This window comes from Callithrix jacchus, chromosome 12 (genome assembly GCF_049354715.1).
Source record: "Callithrix jacchus isolate 240 chromosome 12, calJac240_pri, whole genome shotgun sequence".
Taxonomy (NCBI): Eukaryota; Metazoa; Chordata; class Mammalia; order Primates; family Cebidae; genus Callithrix; species Callithrix jacchus.
In genome coordinates, this window is record NC_133513.1 from 109,913,700 (window position 1) to 109,940,555 (window position 26,856).

Below are 26,856 nucleotides of genomic sequence, written 5' to 3' on the forward strand. Positions count from 1 at the left end.
TAATAATTTTTCTTATGGTTCTGAATTGGGCTTGTCTCAGGATAACCACAATCCATGACCACTGTACCTGTCATATTTGCATATTTGGATGACAAGAGGTTTAAAAAAGAAAAAAGATGAACTTTTAACAAAGTGTCCCTAATACTGCAGTTACATTAAAAAGAAAAGAATCCTAATCTTTTAGAAATAAATACTGAAGGCTGGGCGCGGTGGCTCACACCTGTAATCCCAGAACTTTGGGAGACTGAGGTGGGAGGATCACAAGGTCAGGCGTTCAAGACCAGACTGGACAACACGGTAAAACCCCATCTCTACTAAACCTGGGCATGGTGGCTTGTGCCTGTAATCCCAGCTACTCGGGAGCCTGAGGTAGGAGATTGCTTGAACTGGGATCCCAGAGGCAGAGGTTGCAGTGAGCTGAGATAGTGCCACTGCACTCCAGCCTGGGCTACAGAGCAAGACTCCATCTCAGAAAAAAAAAAAAAAGAAGAAGAAGAAGAAAGACATACTGAAATATTTGCAGGCAGTAAACAGTAAAATGATATGATGACTGGAATTAGTTGCAAAACAATCTGAGGTCAGTGACCAGTGGGTGTATGGGTGTACAGACGGAAGACTGGCTGTGAGCTGGCAACTGTTGAAACTGGGTAACTGGAACATGGGGGTTTGTTACATTATTTTCTCACCTTTGCATAACTTTGAAGTTTTTGTCATAAAACAATTTTAATGACCCTGAGAACTCAGAAGTGTAACATAAAAGTACATCAACTACTGTTTCTATTAGACTACTGGAAGTAGCAAAGTTTGTCTCTCTTCATCTATGACTTCAAAGCAGTCTTACATATGTGGCAGTATAGCCCACATCACATTGTAGGGTAACTGGTTTTTTTTTTTTAACTTGTTTTTATCTTCTACTCACTATGAACATTAGAGCAGGGATTTTGTTTTACTTGCACCTAAGCACAATACTACATGCAAAGTAGGTGCTCATGTTAGTGTCTATTTAAAGGATTGAAGGCCTAAGCTCATCAGTGAACAGCCTTTTATAAGAATAGTCTCTGTTGTATAGAATTTCTTAGGAAACAACTACCATCATCATTTGTTGAGACTGACTATGAGTCCAGCCTCATGCTTTACTCTTTACACGTGCTCCCTCACGAAGCCTCATAACAATCCTATAACATAGGGATCATCACAGCAATTTTATATTTGAGAACATGGAGGCCCAGAGAAATTAAATAACATATTTCAAATCACAGAGTTCTAATCGGTAAAGCCCAGCTAAAACCATTTCTGGGTGATTCTACTTTTCTATAGTCCTTTCTCATCCATTATACAAGCTGTCACCACCAATGATGTTGCTTCTAGCGCGAATCTCCTCTCCCAACTCCAATGCCCAGCGATATTTAGATGTAGAATATCTCTAAAGCATATGTGGTGAACGTATCACAAATTCTTCTTCAACATCAGACAACTCTAAAGCTTTTCCATGTGGTAAGGAAACAGCCATGAAAGTTGGCACATATGTAGGATAATCGGTGTGCCCTTGAAAAGACATGAAAGGGGCTGAGTGCAGTGGCTCACGTCTGTAATCCCACGACTTTGGGAGGCCATAGCAGGCAGATCATCTGAGGTCAGGAGTTTGAGGCCAGCATGACCAACACAGTGAAACCTCATCTCTACTAAAAATACAAAATTAGCTGGGTGTGTCATGCACCTGTAATCCCAGCTACTCAGGAGGCTGAGGCAGGAGAATCACTTGAACCTGGGAGGCAGAGGTTGCAGTGAGCCAAGATAGGGCCACTGCACTCCACCCAGCTGGGGCAAAAAGAGCAAAACCCATCCCCGCCCCCCGCAAAAAAAAGAAAAGGTACGAAAGGTCTTCAGTTACTTCTCCTTTCACAGGAAATCAGTCTAGGGAATGTGTCTTTGCTATGTGATGGTGTTCTCTGTGTGAAGAAAGACTAGGAGGAAGGCTCAGAGAGAGCTGGCAGAGGATCAACAATGACACAGACATATAGATAAAAACACTTATCATGGGAAAAGTATGCTAAGCTAGGGATAGCAAAGCCCTATGGCCAAAAAAAGCTTTTCTTAACCCTTATTCAGCTGTTCCTCTACATTTCAAGACCTAGGCCTAGGCTGGGCATGTTGGCTCACACCTGCAATCACAGCACTTTGAGAGGCAGAGGTGGGAGGATCACTTGACCGCAGGAGTTCAAAACTAGCCTGGCCAACATGGTGAAACCCCGTCTCTACTAAAAATACAAAAAATAGCCAGGCATGGGGCACACATCTGTAGTCCCAGCTACTTGGGAGGCTGAGGCACAAGAATTGCTTGAATCCAGGAGGTGAAGCTTGCAGTGAGCAGCGATCATGCCACTGCACTCTAGCCTAGGTGACAGAGCGAGACTCTATCTCAGAAAAAAAAAAGGGAGAGATTCAGACCTAGTAGGTAAACAGTACAGGGATCTTCAGATTTCGACTCAGCACCAAAACAGACTTTCTTCCCCCACTGTCCAAATGTGGAGTCTGGTGTCAAGGAACTTACTCCCTAAAGGTAAATGATATGAACTCTTAATACTGAAGGGCAGTCAGGTACCGGATAGTTTAGCAGATGAGATGGTAGTAGCAGCAACTAACATTTATTGAGCACTTACTACATGCCAGGTACAGTGTTAAGCATTTTTTATACAGATTATGTTGTTGTTTTTTTTTACCATCAAATGGTCGATGAAGCAAGGTCATTTGTGCCAATTTTATTAATGCAGAAACTTGGATTTACATAAACGAATGCTCTTCACCAGTGATAAAATACTGCCTCACTCCCTTCCAAATCTGAAATTCTACCCTCTGCTCAAAAACCATGAATTATTTATCCCAGATACAGTTTTCTGACAAACACATAAAGTTTTCTTAGTCCTTGTTTTCTCCCCTTTCGAGAATGAGTAAAAAGTTGGCACTCTGTTGTTCTGTGAGTTACCAGGAGAGTAAGAAAAAGAAAAAAAGAATTATCACTGTTTTCCTAACATCCAAATCTTAAATTAATTAAACACGCTTAGTAAATGTAAAAACTAAATGAATACAACAATACAGATTGTTGCACTAATCTTCCAATCAATCCTCTCAGGCTTCAATTTGAGTTGCTCATAAGAAAAAATGTAAATTTTTAAAACTATCAAAGTTATTCAGAGGAAGAGACAAAGAAAGGGAAAAGAGAAATAGCAGATGAAAGGCAGAATGTACATGTTACTTCAAAGGTTGATACTCGGGAAAGTTGCTTCTGGTTTTGTATAACGCAGGAGGCAAAGTCCCTACTGCCTACCTAGATCAAAATGTTTTGTAAGTTCAAACATAAGGAACTTGAACTATCTTCACTGTACACCAATCCACTATCAATAATTCAAGCATATTAACTGGTAACAATGCCAATGGTATAACTGTTTAAGATGTGACTCAGAGTAAGTATATTCCATAAGTAAAAGTACCATATAATTGGAATTCACACATTTGCAAGTAAGAGGTATTTCTAGTATAGCATATTGGCCTCCAAAGACAGGTAATATCAACAAGATTCCCCTTGGATGTTCTTTGTCACAACCAGACACTGAAATAAACGTACGGTTGAAATTTAATCATCATACTGCCTTTGTATGGCTGTTTTGCCTAGAATAAAATGTTCTGCTGTGTAGTTACCAAGTCAATTCTTTATATCATCATCAAATATCCTGACTGACAGAGCATCTGCAGAATGATGGAGAAAGGCCTAGCTTCCAAGGGAGGGGGCCATTTTCCCTCCTACAGTCTGACCCTGTGCCTATGACATATTTCCATCTGATCCTTCTGGGTCTGATCAGCTATACTGTCTTAGGGGATAAAGTAATAACAGATTTACATCACCTAAAAAAGTAACATAGCAAAAATCTGGAAAGTACAGCTTTTGTGTGAATGTAACTTTCTTCAGCGAGAGGGCTATTTCAAACATTCACACTCTTAAAAATAAAGTACTAGCACTGGCTTTTTTCAAGGAGCCGAGACAACAAGCCATTTTTGTTCTCCTTTAACTTTTCTGTATAGTTAAACTGTTTTATAACAAGTACAGGTTTTTCTAACACCACTGATAAAACAATAACGCTTATTCCATTTCTTTAAAGCTTAAAGTGATTTCTGGGCATTTTGGGGCAAATAGAAAGAATTCTTGCTTTCTTGATTGTATGACCAGGTCATCATCAACTAAACCGGGTGTATGTCTACAATCCCACAAACCCTCTATGAGTTATAACAATTCCGCTGAAATGCTTACGCACTTTTCTGAAATTCTTCCAGTTTTTTAACAGCTTCATCTCGTTCTTGCATAATTTTGTCACACTGAAATGAGAGAGAAAAAGAAATGTTAAACTTAAATCATAAATTTTAAGTTTGAAAAGGCAAGCAAGAGCAAACTTAAAAACAGCAGCAATTTTCTGAAAACAAAACAAAATTTGAAACCTTTGAAAGCATCAATGGTCATACAGAACTTATACTACTCAACCAGCATGGGGTTTGTGCCATTTGTATCTGGCCAATTTTCTCAGATCTTCTAAGATATAAGTCACCTTCCTGTTAATTATCTCCTAAACAATAGACCAATTTAACATCCTTGAGTTAAAATATGTTCATTCTTTAAGAGAATGTTTGTACCTGTTTTTATGTTGGCTAATGCAGCACACAGCCACTCATCTACAAACCTGATTCTAAACTGTTTTAACTATCCAGAACACTGGCACATACTTGTGAGGGATGGAAAGACCACTGCATGACGGCAAAAGGCAGCCACATGTCACGCACTCTCACCCAAGAAAAAGTGATCCGTGTGTCCTCAGAATTCTCAATAAAGGGGAAGGTACCAAGTTAAAAGGAGAAAAGATAAAATATTCCATAATAAGCACATATAATTTATATAAACTGATTTTTAATTTTAAAATGTAGGAGAACTCACTGAAAAGGCTTTGGGAGGCAAGACCATAAAAGGCAAAAATAACTATTAGAGCATAAGGACCTTTTAGGGTATCTAGTATAGAAACAAATATCTCCTGTATCAATGGCCCTGAAGGCATTAATGATTTTTTTTTTTTTTTTTTGAGATGGAGTTTCACTCTTGTCCCCCAGGCTGGAGTAAAGTGGCATGATATTGGCTCACTGCAACCTCCACCTCCCAGATTCAAGCAATTCTGCCTCAGCCTCCCGAGTAGCTCAGCCTCCCCAGTAGCTCCACCACACCCGGCTAATTTTTTGTGTTCTTAGTAGAGACGGGGTTTCACCATATTGGTCAGGCTGATCTTGAACTCCTGACCTCAGCCTCCCAAAGTGCTCGGATTACAGGTATGAGCCACCACACCCAGCCTGAATTTTTTAAAAAACCGAATGTTTATTATTATAAGGACTGAATTCAATATATCTTGAATTTCATAAAACAGGGATGTTACATATTGTAGAGATAGATATTCATCACAAGCAGCTAAAGTTTTATAAAGCAATTACTAACTCTTAGATTAATAATTTGAAATTTAACATCTTGGGATGACTCTTGCCTATAATCCCAGAACTTTGGGAGGCTGAGGTGGGCAGATCAAAATATCAGGAGTTCAAGACCAGCCTGGCCAACATGGTGAAACCCTGTCTCTACTAAAAATACAAAAATTAGCTGGGCATGGTGGCACATGCCTATAATCCCAGCTACTCTAGAGGCTGAGGCAGGAGAATTGCTTGAACCCAGACCCAGGAAGTGGAGGTTGCAGTGAACCAAAATGGCACCACTGCACTCTAGCCTGGGCTACAGAATGAGACATCTCAAAAAAAAAAAAAAAACTTGGGAATACCTTATTCCCTAGGAGTGCTATATGAATAAAGTACAATTTTAAATCATATTTGATTGCTAACCTGTCAGATAAATATATTGAAATTTCATCCCTTTGGATGTTTTTAATTTCAATTTTCGATAGCTAAAAAATTATGATGTCAAGTAATGTGAAAAATCCAGATTAAAACAATGAGATATTCTCACCTATCAGACTGCCAAAAACTGAAAAACTCTGATACTGGGAGCCAGGAACTCTCATAAACTACTGATGGATGTGCAAATCAGTATAATGGCTTTGTAAATAAACTTCTATCAGAATTGAATATGTAATTCTCTATGACTCAGCAATTCTACCTCTAGGTGTATGTACCCAGAGAATCTCTAGTAACTTATAAAAGATGATATATACAAAAGGTTCCTCATTTTTAATAATAAATCATGGTACATTCATATACTACACTATAGAGTAGTGAAAATGAATGAATAAAGCCATATGTATCAATATAAATGTTAAATACATCATGTTGAATGAGTTACAGAAGAAACATCTCATGTATTTATAGATGCTTTATGATACATCCAGTATAAAAATATGAAATGAGAAGAAATATACAACATTTATGATAGTAGTTGTCTCTTAGGAGACAGGGAGGGGAAAGGGACTAGGGATGATGACAACTTTCAGTTGAATCTGCTGCATTCCTTATTTTTGAATTTCAAGAGAAATAACAGTCCTGTGCAATGGGTATTTGTTATACTATTCTCTGCCGTTTTCCATCCTTTTAAAATATTTTAAAATAAAAAAGTAAGAAGCTCATGGTTCAGTTTTCCCTTTTAGTCTCTAAAGGGCCACTGAAATGTTATACTATCCCTGCGCATATGGGTAAATGCATTCTGGCAAGAGAACCTGATGCAAGTACATGCGTTAAATTAGCAAAGCTGGTTGCTAAATCCTGACTTAGGATCCCCCACCCAATCAAAATGAGTTAGGCTGGACCACAGATCCTAAAGGAGAAGGCGTTTATTTGATTAAGGTTTCCCTATGGTGATCCATCCTCTGTATAAAATAATAATTCTGTCCAATATAGTCTCTAGTTCCAGCTGAAACAAACAACATTCATGATTTTTTGGTGTTTAAAATTTAAATGGTAGAGTTCTAAATTCTCATATAGGCTTTTCTTAGATCCTTCCCCAACCCAAAGTGGACTACATCAGACATCATAACCCTTAATGATAGGAGACTTCCAGCCAGCTGTTTCAGTAATGTTCCTCTCATTTTCAAGAATGGGCTGCGGTTTGTTTGGACTTCCTCACCACCCCTACCGGTCTGTTTACCTTTCTCCAACAATGCACAATATAGCATAAGGCACAAAAAGAAACCTAGTTTCCTACTAGGTTCAAACTCTTGAGTCATGATTACCAAGTGAAATATATCTGGGGCTTCACTCTCAAATTAATTTCCTATTTCTTAATCTGGCATTTCTGAAAAATGTGAGACACCTTATAAAACCCTGTCTGCATTTAAGAGATGGTACGTGGGAATGTCGCTCCTAATTAATGTCACTGGGGTCCCTCTAAGTAGCTCTCAAAGCTCTACCTGAAGGAATTAGAGGTTTATTCAATTCTCACTTCAGTCAAACAGCCAGAGTTTTTAGTGAGACTTTGGAAGACAAAGCATTAAACAGGAACAGTGCTTTATCTAGTCAGATCTGAAAAAGGCCACCAGTTGACATGACATACAACCACTAACGCGATGCACGACAATTTTAGGTAGGCTTGTAGTAGCCACCCAGAAGAAAGACATTAGGTCCATGCTCTCTGCTATTAAGGCCCAGGTAGACAGGCTCAGGTTAATAACAGGTCTCAACATCAGTTTTATTCCAACATCCAGGTAGCCCATTTCTGTAGTCCAGCTATGAGTGTTCATACTAACCCGATGGCTATCATCAGCAGCAGATTCACAAGCTGTCTCCCACCCCCAGCTGTGTTCTATCAGGGGTCTTCATGTTGCTTTGCTTTCTATTTTCTGCAACCACATTATGCTAGAACTGGCAGCCACAGAATTTACCATCTGTTATGCTGAAAGGGGTGTGAGTTGGGGGTGGGGAGAGTCTACACATGCTGCAAATGCAGCTTACTTATTCCAAACCAGAACTGAACAAAATATGGAGGATGTACACGTTTACTAAAAGCAGAAATCCAAACACCCACTTATTTCATTTTTTTTTTTTTTTGGTGAAACCAGAAAAGTATCTTGCAAACTTTCTCTCATTCTACCAACAGAGGGAAGTCAGCCAGGATTACGAGCTTTTTAGGAAGAATGTTTCATCTTTACACCACACAGAAGCCCCTCACCCATCCCACCCTTTTCTCTACCCTGCTCATGCAGCTGCACCATTTGTAAAAACTGCTTCTTTTTGTGTGAGAATTGCTCATGAAGACTTTGCAATAGCAACAGATGTTCTTGGGCCCTCATCACTTAATTATGATGCCCAACGATTCTCTGTTGCTCAAGGCTGGGGTAGAACCCAGAGGCACAACTGCTGGCTCACATAAGCAAGCTGGATAACATTACATCCACTCTAGAGTCTCTCTTTGGCTCTTCATGAAGTGATGAATTGACCAGAGGTTAGCCTTGCTGGTTTTGAAAGCCCTTAATATTAGAAGCCCTGGCTATTTTCCAGATCTCTTCCTTGAGCCTCATCCAAGCAGATACCTGGCTTCTGAAACTAAACCAGGATTTCTGAGCATTGGCAGACTGATTTGCAGAGAAATAGCCTTTCCAGTGTGAATTGGTATCTTCCCTGCATCATCCATTCCCCAAAATGGGCAGCTCGGCTATTCATCCCTCACTCACATATTCATCCAACTACTGTCAACATTCAAATGTCTGCTTCAAAGGGCTCAGCAGAAGTACAGATAACTGATACAGATACCAAGACATCTTTATACTCTGTTGTATGTATATGTCATACAAGAAAAACCTCAACATTCTGAATTGTATCTAACTTCCACTAATAGAAATATTCATGCTTGTCTTCCTGGTGCACAAATGCATCAGAGGGTTGCTAGCCTATAGACAGGGCAGTTTAGGGCCCAAGAAGTACATATATGCACCACAAATGCACCACATCAAGATATGGGATGATCTATACATAGGCAAGTACACTACAGCTGACTGAATCAGACTCTGAAGCAAGTATCTACTTAATCATTGAATGTCATGATTTCCTTCTTCTGAGAACTGAACAAATTTATACAGAACCCACACAGGCCAGGTCCTATGTTAAACACTGGGCACAATACATGATCACAATAGACAATGTGTTCTCACAAAAACTTATGATCTACCATAAAAGATCAACAAATGAAGTAAGCAATTCATAAAGATACCTGATAAAATGTGAGAAATACTGCCAAACCAGAAATGAAAAAAATATGTACCCATTTCCCAAGGAATGTACAACAGAGGGTTCAATGCCACTAAGTGTGAAGAAGTTTAACATTACACCATTTTTCTTGAAGTTCACTAATGTCCAGTTACAATATTTAAAGATTTTAAATATTGCCAGCATTAAAATTGTGTGTATTTACCTGTTTTAGAATCCTAGGTGATACAGTGAAAGGACCATCAATTCATTTTTAATAGTAATTGACAATTCTACTGCTCCACCTATGTAAGTCTAGCTACGACTGTGCTTTCTGGATTTCTACACTTTTATCCATAAAGAATACAACACATTAAATCATTCCCACTAGGATGGAATTCCTTTCACTCTCTCTTTTGGTGTTCTTCTTTCTTCCAATTCAAAGTTCTTTCCCTCCAATTTTCACAGGCAAAAAAGAAGTGGTAGCTGCCCTCAAAGCTGTCTTGCAGCATTCTCCAAATTCTAGGGATTGTGTGTGAGATGGAAACACATGTCATCAGAACAGAGATCCTTGCTCTTTGTTTCTAGATAGATTGCTGTTAATAAGAGACTCATTTTCACTTTCAAACTGCTAAGTAATTACTTTTTCTCTGGCACAACCACTTGCCACTCTGTCTCAAAGAAACTGCATGTATGTGGATGTATTATGCATGAACAGTTAGCATAATGGATGCATATCTTGCTCTTTAAAGTGGCTTCTTTATTGATTTTTTAAAAAATAAAATACATCGGGACCTTCATCCCTGAATATTACACAAGAGGAAGAAATTTCAACAATAGACAACTGAGCCAAGATGCAAACAGTATCATATATCCCGCTTCTTGAAACGTAAGTCTTGGAAAGTGTGTCTCATTCTCTTTTCATTCATTGTTCCTGGCAAGCTGACAGAACTGCCTGATGCACTGTTATAGTAGCTCACCCAAACGACTTCTAATCAGCCACTTAAACATTTATGCATTTCAAAACTCGATCTCAGAACATAATACTAAACATAAATACTTACTATTTAAAGGCAGACATTCTTCTATTATACAGATTTCCTTCTTTTTATGCACACTCCACACACACCCCCAACCCCACCACTCTGAGAAACGTGAAAGCTACTCCATTCAAAGCTCAATGACGCTTTTCCCCGCATATAGGGAAAAAAAGACCAAACAATTATGACAAAGATCCTGAGTGAGTCATAAGAGAATGCCCTTCAATTGTGGAGGCATGACTAACATTTGAATATGGTGATTGCCACACAAGCAAAGTAAACCATTTTATTTGGTTGATTGCAAAATATATAGTCATCTATTTTTCCATACCTCAAAAATATAAATTTGAAGAGTTATTCATGTCAGTATGATAGGCTCTTACTTTTTCACATACTGCTAAGTCCATTTAAAAAATGGGCAAAAAACAATGGAAAGTAGCAAGTAACACCCTTTCCATAATCCCCATTTATCTTGATGTTTAAAAAAACAAAAGAAATCTCATTGTTTTAACATTTTAAGGCAACCACACCATTTGCTTGTATGCCAATATTTTGATAATAATACATTTTGCTTGATAAATAAGATACATGCATAAAGAAATATGCAGATGTTTTATTATTACCAAAAAAGCAACTGATTCTGCTTGTGAGAGAGCTAGAGAAGACTTTGCAAAACACAAGTGACATTTAAGTCAAGCATTAAACGTCAGTAAAAGTTTGTCACATTGAAAAAAGTAGGATCCTTGTCTTTTTGTTCTTTGTCCATTGCCCAGCCATGCCCTAGGCACTCACTTAGAGCAGCATAATTGATTGTGGTCTCAAGGGTAGGACCTTCATATATTTTTCTTTATACCCCAGTACTCAGAAGGCATTCAATAAAAAGGTTTCCCTTTAAAAGAGCTTTTCTTATGAACTCAAACAGACAGACTCCATTCTCAAAGTCATTGATAAAAACCATAAAATAGTCAGCAATTTTCCTAAAATGGGAGAACTACCAAAAAAAGAAAAAGATCCATTAAAACACTGGTCCATTCCCCCTGCCCCAACTTTCCTGCTTTTATCCTTGGGATGCATTATGCTAGAATCTATGTGCATACATACAAGTACACACATACATATACACACACATATGTGAATTCTTTGACGTAAGATTGATTTGTTGTTTATATTTAACTCTCAGTTTTCCACATAAACCAATAGCTTGTAAAGACAAATGACCCAGAAAAGGATCAAGTCTGATATTTGCTGTGGAAAATTCATGCACTAACAATACAGAATTAGAATAAAGTTAGGACCTTTGTGGACAAAGAGTCAATAAGCTCTCACAGTTCACCTGCTTTCTAAAAGAACACTGTGGTCAGAAGACTGACGTTTGAATCTAGACTCTGCCATCATCTGTGTAACATTGGGAAACTCACTCAAGCCCTGTGGTACTGTTCTCTCCTCTGTGAAACAGAGCGGACACACTGCTGTTCAGAGAATGAGACAGGGAGAAGAAAGCATGAATGTCCCATAGCAGCTTCTTACTCCATGCAGCCTAAGCAACTAGTTTCCCTGAAGACTACATCAGACCATTTGTCTCAACAGAAAATACCCCAAACAGGGCAGTAAAAGATCCTACCCAAAGGAATCACATCCACTGCCTCTTCCAACTGATAAGGTTCATGGCCTGTACACAAAGACTGAACGTAGGCATGTGGAAGGCAGAAATACCTTGCAATTTATTCATTTATTAATTTTTTCTTCCTCTGTTCATTCTAAATTTCCCTACATCAAATTAACCATGGAAAAAGGAGTCTTACTTTAGTTTGCTGTCCCTGAGCGATTTAACTGTACTCTGGTCTGGGGCTACAATGGAAGGATGGCCACATGTATTTGCTGATGTCAACTGGACAAAGCTCACCCGGCCAGGCACAAGAGAGTGCTTTCCCAGAGAAAATGCTGTTCTGTATTTACCACCTCCGGAACTAAAGCTGCTTTTACTCATTCTACACTCTGTAAAAGGCTTTTATTATATGCTTCCCTCCTTTGTAATACAGCCCCCCCTTTTTGGGGAAAAATCTGCAGTAATAAGCAAGCTAGTCTTTTAACAGAAGATAAACAGAGTGCAGTGAACTTAAAACCACTCTACTTTGTTCCACCCAACCACACAGCATTCCATATTGCTTTCATTTCCTTTCTTCCCATTTCTGTTAATAGTTATTTTTAAAGAATTACAACAGAAGCAGATCAATAATGCCTACAGATGTTATGAAAGTATTAGGCCATACTCTACGCAGAAAAACATGTAAACAGTTAATGGGCTGAGGTAATTTATAATCCTCCTTTTACCAAATGCATTTTACCTATAATACCACTTGCATAGCAGATGATTTACTTAAAACCTCATGACAGAAAGTGGCTGTCAGTTAAACAACCATCATCTCCACGAACAATAGATGTGTACAGAGCATCTACTATGTATTTTTAGGATACTGCTAGGTCTACATGTAAGCAAGGATTAAAGAAGAAAAGAATAAATAAAAAATTTAACCTTCTTCCTCTCACATTATTCATTTTCTTCTACCATCCTTCTTTCTCTATGCTATGAAGACAGCTGTTTGCTTTCCCTCCTCTTACCTTCTAGGTTAAGTCAAAGAGTGCTCCTGAATTAACTCCTCCAACTTGCTTTGTTCTTCTCGTGGGTCAGGAGCAGCTATGAAAAGACTCAATGACTGATAACATCTCAGCCTCTTTGTTCTCCTAGAGCTGGAAGACAGTTGAGTATCTTAGAGCAAGAGGCTCAAGTTATCCAGCCTAAGCATCAGGGCGCCCAGGATCTAAGCACAACCTTCTTACCTGTTTATGTCCTCAGGACATTTGTGATTTTGCATGGTTACAGGGTTGGAATTAGGAATCTTTCCATATTACTATTTTTGTGACTTTCTTACTGTGTGTGTGTGTGTGTGTGTGTGTGTGTGTGTGTGTGTCCGCACATGTTTTGAGACAAGATCTCACTCTGTTACCCAGGCTGATAAAGTGGTGCAATCACTGTTCACTGCAGCTTCAGCCTTTAGGGCTCAAGGGATCCTCCTGCCTTGGCCTCCCAAGTAGCAGGAACTACAGGTGCATGCCACCATGCCCAATTAATTTTTTCTTGTAAGATGGGGGTCTCACTATGTTGACCAGACGGGTCTTGAATTCTGGGTCTCAAGCGATCCTCCCACCTCAGCCTCCCAAAGTGCTTCTTACCATGTTATAGATGCATGCACTACCCCTTTTAACATGGATGTCTTCTATCACCTTTGCCTACCATTCCCTGAACAACCAATGAAGGCAAGAGAAGAAACTTAAGATTTCACAGAACATGAAGGATTTATTTACTAATAAGCAAAGGAGCCTTAAAAATAGGTGAAAAATAATTATCTAAAAATCCATTATAATCTGCTTTGAACTAGAGTATTCACCATTAATATTCACCACCCATACTACAGCTATATACGTGGCAAATTAATAGTGAAAAAGTAAAATATAATTCTAAAGAGCCCAATAAGTGATCCCAAATATCCCATAAGTTTTACAAATATTTAGCTTGCTGCCAATTTTTATTACAACTCTTACTCTGAAATTTTAAAAATGAGGTTTCACAATTTATAGCAGTGATGGCTATCTTCTTTAATATCTACTAGGGACCTGTTTTATTAATTTTCTACCAGGGATATTATATTCTGAAATATTTGGCCTACCAAAGTAATTTTTTAAAGTAAATTTTGTTTGTATCTAAAACCAAAAATAGACAGTGTGCTTCCTATTTTTCATTTGCTATTCAGTCCCTGTATGTTTCTGACCTTAGCCTGTCCTTCCATTTGTTTCCTCCCTAAATTTACAAGGAAAAGAAAAAATATATATGTATATGTATAGTATTAGCTATATATCTTAGCAAGCATTCACAAATCTTAGATATTTAAGTGATAAGGATACAGTTTGTAAAGTAAATAGAATTCAATTATTTAACAGTTAAAACAAAACTGAAAGAGCCCTTGAAAATATTCATCACACTTCCCCACCTTCACATGGGATGCTTTTCAACTTCCGGTGTATTGTTCATAGAGATAGAGGAAGCAAACATACAAAAGGTTTATGGAAGTATTGGGGCCAAATATGACTAATTCCAAAGAGTTTTCTCCAGGACCCAATGTGTCTAGGTCCCCAAAGTACATGTATCAAGCCTTCAATTCCACTGACAGAATCCCAAATCTGACTGTTAGGGGAAAAGTACAATTCCTGGGGACTTGAGTTGCTTGGCCTGGTGCCTTGATGCACATTTAGCCATGTAGTTAATCTCCCAGAGCTGCACCCACTGTGGCATGGCTGCTATTCTTTACCATCTGGAGCCTGGAGTTGGTATTAGCTTGAAGCACACATGCAAGAAAAAAGGGAAGAAAAAAAAAAAAGAACCCTCATTCACATTTAACTGAAATTGGTGACTGAACAATGCACTATGAGGCCTAGGCTTTTACACATGTAAGAAAGGGGAGAAAAAGGGTAAATAAAGTACAAACCTTCTCCTTTGTTTTCTGGTTCTCTGCTCTAAGGTCTTCATACTCGCCTATTGCTAAAAGAAAAAAGGAAAGCGTCATTACAATATTGTCAAAAGTTTACTGCAGGAAGCCTGGGAACCCAACTAACCCCCATTGTCTTCTTACTAGGTTGAGGTAGGGTAGGGAAGAGGCTGCAGAAAAGGGGCTTCTGCTTTTCTTTTTTTTATTTTGTATTGGCAGGGTCTCACTGTGTTGCCCAGGCTGGTCTCAAAACTCCTGGGCTCAAGTGATCCTCCTACCTTGGCCTCTCAAAATGTGATTACAGGTGTGAGTCACCAAACCCAGCCGGGCTACTATTTTCAAGAGCCAGGAAGAAAAAGCAGACATGAGCCCACGAAGCTAAATTTCAGTTCTCCCTAGGTCATTAGGAACACCCATGAGCCAGCAGAGGTGACATATGACAAGGCTCTTTTCCTTTCTGATGCTCAGCACTTGGTCCTGTGAAAGGATTTAGGCAGGTGTTCCCCTGAAGTTCCACCCAGCACTATTAGTCTGTGATACTATAATGAGTTGTATTCAGAAAATCAGCTTCTAGAAAGTAGAGCAGGTTTGCATTCGACTCAAGGACACACGTCTGCTTTATTGACAAAGCAAAAAAATTATGAAGGATTCATCTAAGAACAACTATTTTCAGATGAGATTATCAGTTACCAAGTCGTGACCAGAAATTCAGACTCATTTCACTAACTGGGGAAGATATGTTAAACTGTTTGGAAACATTACCCACTAAGTAGGGAGGAAAGTTGTGTACTTAAAAATCCTTTATTGAAAAAAAAAAACAAAAAAACAAACAAAAAAAAAACCCTCAATCCACACATTCATGTCTAATCAAAGCATCATTTTCAGGTATCCTCACAGTTGAGAATATAATGTTTTGAACACATTAAATGAGAAGAAAAGAATCACCTAAGATCAATGACAGAGCAGAATAGCTGCAGGAAGTCTAAATTGCAGCTCATCCCAGGGCCAGCAACTTGACTGGCACCAGAAAGTCAGTGAATCATCAGGTTGATTTCTTTTCTTTTCTTTTTTTTTTTTTTGAGACAGAGTTTTGATCTTGTTACCCAGCCTGGAGTGCAATGGTGCGATCTCGGCTCATGGCAACCTCCGCCTCCTGGGTTCAGGCAATTCTCCTGACTCAGCCTCCTGAGTAGCTGGGATTACAGGCACGCACCACCATGCCCAGCTAACTTTTTGTATTTTTAGTAGAGACGGGGTTTCACCATGTTGACCAGGAAGGTCTTGATCTCTTGACCTCGTGATCCACCCGCCTTGGTCTCGCAAAGTGCTGAGATTACAGGCGTGAGCCACTGTGCCCAGGCTTCTTTTTTTTTTTTTTTTTTTAAGAGACAGGATTGTGTTCTGTCACTTAGGCTGGAGTGCACTGGCACCATCACAGCTCACTGCAGTTTCAAATTCCTTGTCTCAAACCATACACCTCAACCTCCTGCACAGCTGGAACCATAGGCACATGCTACCATACCCAGCTAAATTTTTTTAATTTCTTGTAGAGATAAGGTCTTACTATATTGCCCAGGCTAGTCACAATATGAACATTCATCTTTATGGATTTATCCACAAAACAAAAAAACAAAAAAAGAGTTTTTCTTTAAAAAAAAAAAAAAAAAGACCAGAGTTTCCTATTTCTATGCATAATCTAGAAACAGAAATAAAAAAATCTGAAACCAGTGGCTGCGAGAATGTCCCAGATAATCTGGTCCTTAATTCTAGAAATGTATGATTCTATCCACTGGGGCAAAGAACACCCCAGAAACAGACAATTAACATACTAAAGCACATGCCTTGTTTTCTCCTACGGTGGTTGAAAGGATTCAGAATGCCTACTGTGATGGTGGTACCAAAGTCCTAAAATCCTCATTCAAACTGGCAGATATTTACGAGATTATACCATCAATGTCCAGAAGTTGTATTAGTATACCAGGACCAATCAAACAAGAATTAATGGACAATATTTTGAAGCCACATTCCAAAAGAATCCTTGAGAATTAGCCCATAAATTAGGTGCATGTGTACATGTAAAGATATAGTTCTTCTGAAAATAATTACATTTACAGGCTGGGCGCAGCAGATCATGCCTGTATTCCCAGAACTTCGGGAGACTAAGGTGGGGAGATCACTTGAGGTCAGGAGTTTAAGACCAGCCTGGCCAACAAGGCAGAAACCCGTCTCTACTAAAAGTGGAAAAATTAGCCAGACGTGGAGGCATTCGCCTGTAGTTCCAGATACTTCGGAGGCTAAGGCAGGATAATCGTGTGAACCCAGGAAGTGGAGGCTGCAGTGAGTGGAGAATGCACCACTGCACTCCAACCTGGGCAACGGAGTAAAACTCTGTCTCAGAAAAAAAAAAAAAAAAAAATCAACAGAAAAAGATTTGACTGACCTAGAATGAAGCCCTCTGCACACCAGCTCTTCATCAGCCCCCACCACATGCACCCCAAGAGCTAAGTATAAACTAAATTCTTTGGAGCTGAAAAACAAATGAAACGTGTCCCTATCTTTTTAACAGAAAGAAACAAGAACTAATAAGAACTTCTAAAAATATTCACTACACCATTGCTGGGTAGTCTGTGGTCCTATGTCTTATTACTATATTGTTTCAAAAAATACATATATAAATACTTTATTAAGAGTCTTTGATTTTATTAAGAGACTTTGATTTTAGGTTACTTGACATTTAAAAGTATCTATAGATAAACTTGAAAAACCAAAATTGATTTAATATTCTATTATTGGTGACCTACTTAATAGACATACAAAGCAAACAATAAAGGCTTATAAAACCATGATCTCATGTTGACATTAAGAATTCTTTTCTATTTAAAACATCAGATAATGGTTTTGAAGCCTTTTAAAAAATGCCAATACTATTCTTCCATTATACCGCCAATAGAACACAGATGAAACACTGTAGGCTCCCAATTACATGAAAAGAGTTAATTAACAACCCTTAAACTATCATATTTTAATGAAAATCACAGAAAACATGTTCTCTTATAACGATTTAAGGTACAAGGAAAGGAAAGGCAAAGTATGAGATGAATTCAACCCCTTGCTAACAAAATCAAACTCATTACCGTAAACAACACTTACACACACACACACACATACGTGTGTATCGCAGTGGACACATAACCCCATCCTCAGCAAAACTGGCAAAAACTGAAGTGATCTATATTATTCATCTCCTTCTTTTCTGGCAATGGTAAGTGGTTGCAGAGAAAGCCACCTTCTTGGTTCAGAACTGGTTTGCAGTCTGAAAATTTTAAAAAGTGAACTTGCACAGCTCAAGTGATTCCATCAGAGACATCCACCAAATCCTGAATTTGCCAATGCTAGAATCTGACCAGGCGCGGTGGGTGACTCATGCCTGTAATCCCAACACGTGGGAGGCAGAGGCAGGTGGGATCACTTCAGGTCAGGAGTTCAAAACCTGCCTGGCCAACATGGTGAAACCCTGTCTCTACTAAAAATACAATAAAATTAGCCAGGTGTGGCAGCACATGCCTGTATTCCCAGAAAAAAAAATCTGACTGACCTAGAATGAAGCCCTCTGCACACCAGCTCTTCATCAGCCCCCACCACATACACCCAAGAGCTAAATAGAATCCTAGCTACTTGGGAGGCTTGAGGCAGGAGGATCACATGAATTCAGGAGGCGGAGGTTGCAGTAAGCCGATATCATACCACTGCACTCCAGCCTGGGTAACAGAGCAAGACTCTGTCTCAAAAACAAAAAATAAAACAAAACAAAAACAGATGCATATGACCAATTCTCAGTAAATGAAAGATACCTGCAGCTTGACAGCTTGAGAAGACTTCATCTCTCAGATTTACAGGTATAGTATATTTCACTGTACTATAAGGTCATATAGGACAGTAATTAAAAAATACATCCTAGGCCAGGCACGGTGGCTCACACTGGTAATCCCAGTACTTTGGGAGGCCGAGGCAGGTGCATCACGAGGTCAGGAGATCGAGACCATCCTGGCTAACATGGTGAAACCCTGTCTCTACTAAAAATATGAAAAAATTAGCCAGGCATAGTGGCATGCACCTGTAGTCCTAGCTACTTGGGAGGCTGAGGCAGGAGAATCACTTGAACCCATGGGGCAGAGAGTGCAGTGAGCCAAGATCATGCCACTGCACTCCAGCCTTGGTAACAGAGCGAGACTCTAAAAAAAAAAAAAAAAAAATGTGCATCCTAATTACAGCCTGAGCACTTACTGGCTAGAGGACCTTGGGCATATTAGTTAATCTCTCTGAGTCTCAGGTTCCTCATCTGGAAAACAGAAATAATAATTATACATCTCTCACAGTGTTGTTATTAAAGTAAATGAGTTAACATATATGAGTATTTAGGCATATTAACTGTTCAAAACATGTTAGCTATGGTTATTATTACTGATACAGCAAAGTACATCAAATCCTGTGTTCATGACGAAAGAAGTTAAGCTGTTCCCTAATGCCCTCAGCCTCAGGCTGACTTCTGTCCTGCATGGCAGACAGGGAAATTTTCCAGAGTACTTCTATCCTCCACCAAATAAAGTGAGGGGAAAGTGGGACTGAAGATCAACTGCAAACAATGTACTGCAGTAAAGAAAGGTGGCAAAGAAGTGAAAGCACTTCTGAGAGCTGTACTTGTCAATCCTAGCTACACATTAAAATCACCTGTGGGGCTTTTAAATCATACAGATGCCTCTCCCCACCTGCTTCAAGATTATGATTTAACACGTCTGGGATACAGCCTGGCCATCCAGATAGACAGACAGACAGATAGATAGATAGATACACACACACACACACACACACACAGTTAGAAGTGAGAGCCTCAGGTAATTCCAATGTGCAGCCAAAGTGGGCTGTAACTTAACAATAAAGGAAGATGGTGGAGAAAACAAGGAGACTGTCAGACAGAGCATGTGTTTCCAGAATCATGCTGGTTTTCTGTTTTCTAACTCCTCAATGCCAAGCAAAGGAATTTTCTTTCCAAGCTGCAAATCACGACATAGCCAGCCCAACAGGCAGCTGAGTAGACTTAGAGGTTTTAGAAATGTGATGACTAAAGTTCATAGCTACAAGCCAGTAACACCTCTAGCTAGGGTTAATAATAATCATGCTTTTTGTCTGGGACTTTGTCAGTTTTAGCACTGAAATTTCAGCCTCCTAGGAAATCTCCCAGTCCCAGGGAGGCTAATCACTCTACCTCTAGCACTCTTTCCAGAGCAGTATTTCCAACCAATATTTACCAGATGTTTACTGTCCAAAATGGTAGCCATTAGCCACAAGTAGCTATTTAAATTTTAATTGATTGAAACTAAAGAAAATGTAAAATTCAGTTCCTTAGTTACGTAAGTTATATTTCAGTGCTGGACAGCCACATGTGGCTAGTGGCTGCCATAACAGACAGCGGGCACAGAACATTTCTGTGAACACAGCAGACAGTTCTACTGGCAGTTCTAGGCAGCTCTGTCCAGATGCTCTGCAAGCATCTTAAACCCAACTTTTTGAAAGTGAGCCCATCAATCTCCCTTCACCCAAATGTCCTACTTCCTGTATGAAAGGTCTGCTTTCATTGGTGTCAGCACCTACCACTACCTAGTACTCAAGCTAGTACCTGCAGGATTACCCTTGAGTTCCCACTTTTTTCTCCTTCCAACAAATCATCAAACTGCTCAGACCTCTAAAAAATATCGGTGCAATCTGCCCTTCCTCTGAAGCTGTTGTCGCTGCCCTAACTTAGACCCTCAATAATGACAAAACCCTCCTATTTAGCTCTAACTTCCTTCTATCCCAAGGGCATTCTTTACATAGCAGTTAGTTAGCATAGGGACAAAGCAGGCTGGCTGTTTTCATGTTTAGCAACTTCAAAAGACCTTATCTCTACAACTGGAATTCCACCATTCAGCCTCAAAGGCCACACCCAAAGTCCCAGTGCTTCCCTAAACCCTCCAAGACATTTCATACTTAGATACCTTTGCAAATGTTTTTCCCTCTGCCGGCAAAGTCTTCCCCTACCCCTTCCCTAACTCCTCTTTTTCAATGCAGTTTAACTGTTACTTCTAAGAAGCCTTCCTCATATATTTCATGCAAAATCAGCACTTTTATTTTAATATACCATCAGAGTACACTGTCCATATAGCTCTATTAGAGCAACTACATATAACATTCTAAATTATCTGTAGTACAGGTCTGTTTTCCTGTCGTTCTTCTCACCCGATTCACTGCTATATGTCTTACATGAATACCAAAGTCCATGCCTACGTTGAATAAATGAATGAATGGTTTATATAAATCTGTGAGGCAAAACAATCCAAATATTAACAACTCCATTTTACAAACAAATACACAAATGCATAGAAAAGTCAAATCCCATGACACAGAATGGTAGTAGAAGAACATACCTACTGACTGCCAGTCATTCATGCAAAAAGACATTAATGAGCATGATTATGTGCAATGCACTACAGCACTGGATCAGAAATAACCCTTTTGGTTAAAGACCACACCTTTATCTATCTAGATTCCCATATCTAGGATCCTGTCTGACATACAGTAGATTATTTGATAAACGTGTTAAATTAAGGTAGAAGGAAGAATGGATCTAGGTCTTCATGTGAGCCAATCACAAAAGAGCGCATACTCTCCTCCCCAGGGTAAAAGAGTCTCTTACATCATATACTGTATCAAGATACTTAACAAAAAACGAAGGTTTAAATAGCCATCAAATGTAACCAGAAAAACACAACCTCATGAGAGCTTCTAATGTAGATTCTCACCCACTCAGTCTGCATCTTTGACACTCAGGGAGCCTTCAGATACCTCGTACTGATGGGGAATGAGGACACGAGTCACAGAAGATAGTGTTCAATTAGGAAATAATTCCCTTCTGTACACATCCCAATGGGTCGTCCTCTTACAGCCAGAGTAGAAAGAGGAGTTGTTTGTATCTTACTTGTTAATTAAAGCATTAGAAAATCCATGGAAAACACTGTTAGAAAATCTGATCAAAAAACAAAGGTGACAGATTTCATAACTGAAAAGAAATTATGGCAAACCAGAAATTTATTCATTACATGGTAAAACACACAGTTCAGTATTAAGAAATTAATGATACTTACGAAGTACTCTCAACAAACTAAATTAATGACTTCAAATTAACCAAAAAGAAAAGAGAAAACTGAGTATCTTTAAAATACACATGTAAGTCTGATTTCTGGTCTGTCATGTAAGGAGCTTGTAAATCATCACTCCATCCTCACAATAGAAAGTAAAAACAAACTGAAAATCAACGACTCTTCCTAAGATCTATGAGATAATTGAGGTCACAGGGCCCCAAAACTGAAGAGACACATAAGGCAGATAGAAAGGATTATAATTTATTAGAGAAGCAGCCTAGGAGCAGAAACCTCCTTGGGAACTAGTTTGGTACTGGAAAAGCTGAACTGTGATTAAAGGATAGCTGGAGGCTCAGTTTGGAAAAGTTTGAGAGTTAAAATTGCCATGGGGACCCAGTCTTAGAGGAGGCCCCTAAACTTTTTTGAGTTTCACCTCCAGGATGAAGGTGACTAGCCTGGGCAACATAGCAAAACCCAGTCTCTTTTTTAAAGAAGAAAAAAAAGTAGCCTATATGAAATATGCCCAGAGCATTCTGTTCCTCTAAGCAATGAATGTCCTCAAGAGAAACTATCTCACCAGAGCCTAACAGACTTGGTGGAAGGCAAATATGCAATGCCAGCCCCCACTAGCCTTCTTGTCTCATCCAGTGGGTAAATAAAACTGAGAAGAACCTGTAAAGGTCACATCCTAGGGACACAGGGTCACTAAGAGCAAATCATAAAACTATGATCTAATCACAGGACTACAAAACACTTCCCTTCCTTCCATACATTACCACCACACTAATGTTTATAGCAACTTTACTCCTAATTGCCAAAACTTGGGAACAAACAAGATATTCTTCAACAGGTGAATGGATAAACAAAACTGTGGTACATCCAGACAATGGAATAGTATCTGGTGTCAGGAAGTAGTTGGTGCTAAAAAGTAGTAAGTGAACTATGAAGCAACAAAAAAAGACAAGGAATAAAACCTAAATGTATATTGCTAAGTGGAAGGAGTCAATCTAAAAAGGCTACATAAGTGTCATATGATAGAAATCACATGACATTCTGGAAAAGGCAAAAGTATGGAGACAATAAAAAGATCAGTTGGTGCTAAGAGTTTGTGGTTAGAAAGGAAGGAATGAACAGGTAGAGCACATGGAATTTTTAGAGCAGTGGTACTATTCTGTACTGTAATGGTGAATACATGTGCTATATATTTGTCCAAACCCATAGAATGTGCAAGACAAAAAGTAGGCCTTAATGTAAATGATGTATTTTAGTTAATAATAACATCAATTCTGGCTCATCAATTCTAACAAATGTACCACATTAATTAAAGCAAGATGTTGATAATACTGGAAATGAGAGTGGAAAAAGGTGAAGAGGTACATGAATATTCTCTGTACTTTTGGCTCAATTTTCTGTAAGCCTACACTTCTAAAAAAAAGTCTTATTTATTTAAAAAGCTAGTGTGCATTTAAAAAGCTAGTAACATTCACACACACACACACACACACACAATCATATGCAAATTTGTGCCACAGAGAATTTGAAATGGAATCAAGTCTAGGATCAAAGGATCTTAATATAGTACTCTTCATGGTACCATAATTCATGAGTGGGCTTATTTTACTTATTATTCCACATTTTATTTTCTTTTATTTTATTATTTTGTATTTTCTTTTACTTATTTTATATTTCATTTGACTCATATATTATTTATTTATTTTATTATTTTCGAGACAGGGTCTCACTCTGTCACCCAGGCTCGAGTGCAGTGACATGATTATAGTTCAATGTCATCCCAAACTTCTGGGCTCAAGTAATCCTTCTGCCTCAGTCTCTCTAGTTACAGATGCATACCACCATGCCCAGTTAGTCTTTTATTTTTATTTTTTATAGGGAGGGGTTACCATTAGGCTGCCAAGGCTGGTTGTACACTGCTGGCCTCAAGCAATCCATCTATCTCAGCCTCCCAAAGCACTGAAATTATAGGCATGAACCATCACACCTGGCCCAGAACTCATGTTTTAATGTTTAAAATGCTTAGCAAGAACTGTATGCAATAAATAAATAAATGTGTGTTCCTTCTACATCTTGAGGCAAAGGTTAGCTGTGTAACAGCCTTGCAGAATAAAACTTAAAGCACACAAAAAAAGTTTAAAATACACATACTTTTGGATCCCACAATTCAATTTTCAATAATTTTTCCTGTACCTCCAAAATACATATAATTACGTCAATTTTAAAAAACAGTATTTTAAAAATGAATTTTTCCTACAGCTGCACTTAAAGACACATGTGAATAAGAATGTAAGCAGAATTATTATATTTAGTAAACTTTTATGAGTTTTAGATTTACAGTAAAACTGCAAAGATAGAACAATATCTTACATTAGTATGGTGCATTTGCTAAAATTAATGGACCAATATTGATGCACTGCTATGAACTAAAGTCCATAATTTATTCAGACTTCCTTAGTTTTTATTTAATGCCCTTTTCTGTTCTAGGATCCCATCTGGGATACCATATTACATTTAACTATTTTATATATATTATAAAAGAAGAGAATATTTCTCCTTAAAATATGAAGGATTGGGGAGAACTGAAGATAATTAGGATGCATGGGAACTCTATCTTTCCTCTGTTTGAGTGAAAGCAGGACAGAGAATTATAAAAACAAAAGGTCTTTCTATCCTCCCCCTTTCCTGCCTAAAAGCAGGATATAAATTCTCCTTTACAACCCATGTCAGAGATTCTCTGATGCCATATCCGAGCTGACGTGGGTTGTAAAGGAGAATTTATATCCTGTGGGAAGGTAAAAAGCAGACTTTGCCCCAGTAGCTTCCCCAAACACTTACCTTCCCACATTTTCCCTCCCTTGGAAGCCTGGGATTACTTTCACAACTGTGTCCTATCGCGTCTCTAAAATTAATTGTTCTTTGTTGAAGATGATAATATAAACCAGAGGATTTTTGTTGTTGTTGTTGTTGTTGTTGGTTTTCTTTTTTGTTTCTGAGGCGGAGTTTCACTCTTGTTGCTCAGGCTGGAATGCAATGGCACAATTTCGGCTCACTGCAACCTCCACCGCCCAGGTTCAAGCGATTCTCCTGTCTTCGCCTTCCGAGTAGCTGAGGTTTCATCATATTGGTCAGACTGGTCTCAAACTCCTGACCTCAGGTGATCCATCCGCGTTGGCCTCCCAAAGTGCTCGGAAAACCAGAGTTTTAAGCCACTACTTGGAGTTACTTTTCAGCCTTAAAATGTGCACTGCATGTGTTAATAAACTTGCTGTCTCTTGTTAATTGACTTTTGTTATAGGAGTCAGTTCCAGTTATGAACTTAAGAGTCTTGAGGAAAATATTATTTTTTTTCTCCCCTTCATTTTGGCATAGTTGGCAGGATATTCTGGGCTATTCACTCGCTCTGGGATCTGCAGATACAATCCTAGGAGAACAGAACAGGCAGAAGCTGGTAGAAAAAGATAATTCTTACAAAGGCAGCTCTCCCACATCTCCACCTGTAATGCCTGGTCAAGAGAGGAAGGTAAAAATTTTTCCTTGTTCCTTCCTTTGAAAATTCAGATGGGCAAGAAAAAAAAATTAAAATGAAAAAAAGAAAAAAATCATTCTTTCAATTTGTGACTCTTATAGATTTGGTTTGGGTACATATTGATGACTGACCTTTAGCCACCCAGAAAAGGCCTTTGTTTTCCTTGTCTGTATTTTCTGCATCTGTGTGGTTTATCATAAAAAGGAAAATCATAAGAAGATTCTCCCTTCCATCTTGTTGTATGTTTTGAGAGCTGGGCTTTTGCAACAAGCAAGGTTTTTCTCTCTGGTCTCCACTAGCCCCAGGGGGCACAAATTGTCAGATTTCTATCAGGCAGCAGCTATCTAGTTGGCCAAGCATCTAAAACACGTTTGTCCAGCCATACCAGCTCTCAAGAACTGTCTCTTAATTGTCTCAACATTCATTGCCTTGTTAACAATGAGGGTCTTTGCTTTCTTAGGCTGTCGTTGGGAGAAACTGGATCTTGAGGGGGACTGCATCTTTTTCATTCTACCCTCTTTGGAATGTAATTCTTACATCTATGGTTTTAAGTCATAAAGAGGCTTATTGTTAGCAAAACCCAAACACACCCCATGGATGGCTTTTGTTTTTCTGTTTGTCTTAGTGACTACTGTCTCTTTTTGTCTTTGTATCTCTTGGTGGCACACGTTATTGGGCCTTTCTTCCTCTTGCCTGTCTTTTGGGAGTGGTGTTGATCTTGGAAGGGCTGCATCTTCTGCTCCCTCTTTGAAGACTTTGGTTAAAGCTATAAAGTGCTTCTTGGTTTTAGTCTCATGCATGGTTGTAATTTTGGTCTTGAGTCATTTGTAATACATAACTTTGGTACAGAATTTTGGTTTACATTTGTTTCTTAGTCTATCTGTGTTGCTATAAATGAATACCTGAAGCTGGGTCATTTGTAAAGAAGTTCATTTCGCCCATGGTTCTGCAGGCTGTATAAGGAACGTGTTGCCAGCATCTGTTTCTGTTGATGGTTTCATGGCTGCTTCCACCCCTGGCAGAAGGCGAAAGGGTCTGTTTTTGCTGAGGAAAGGAGTGATTTTGTCTAAGTAGATCTTATTTAAAGGTTTAAAATGAAGAAAAAAAATGATATAGAGAAAACTAAATGGATACAGAAAATTGGGAAGAGAAGAGAGAGCAAGAGAAGGTCTTGTGTAGTTAAACAAAAATTGAATTAATTTATTATGAGATTTAAAATGGAGCCTTGATATCTTAAAGTATACTGATACAAAACTAAAATGTCTTTTTTAAAAACAAGATTTTCCTATAGTCTTGATAAGAGAAAATAAAATTTTTGTTCACCTTTTTAATGAACTGGAGAGAGAGAGAAG

The 26,856-nt window shown here is 38.7% G+C and overlaps 1 protein-coding gene across 10 annotated transcripts in view; it reads right to left on the bottom strand.

The window, feature by feature from the left end:
- SHTN1 (shootin 1) overlaps positions 1–26,856 on the bottom strand; it is a 120,023-nt gene that overhangs the window by 82,764 nt on the left and 10,403 nt on the right. For 5 of the 10 annotated variants that reach the window (XR_013525136.1, XR_013525134.1, XM_003734524.6 and 2 more), the window contains exons 2-3: positions 14,789–14,841; positions 4,308–4,368 (exon numbers count right to left, since the gene is read on the bottom strand). Coding sequence is in view for 7 of the 10 variants with exons in the window: in XM_003734524.6 (XP_003734572.2) it covers positions 4,308–4,368; positions 14,789–14,841 (114 nt within the window). In the remaining 3 variants the exon portion in view is untranslated. Of the gene's footprint in view, positions 1–4,307; positions 4,369–12,866; positions 12,996–14,788; positions 14,842–19,072; positions 19,128–26,856 lie in introns of those variants that run through there. The other 5 variants (XM_078346605.1, XM_017963195.4, XM_054243343.2 and 2 more) reach the window with 4 other exon arrangements.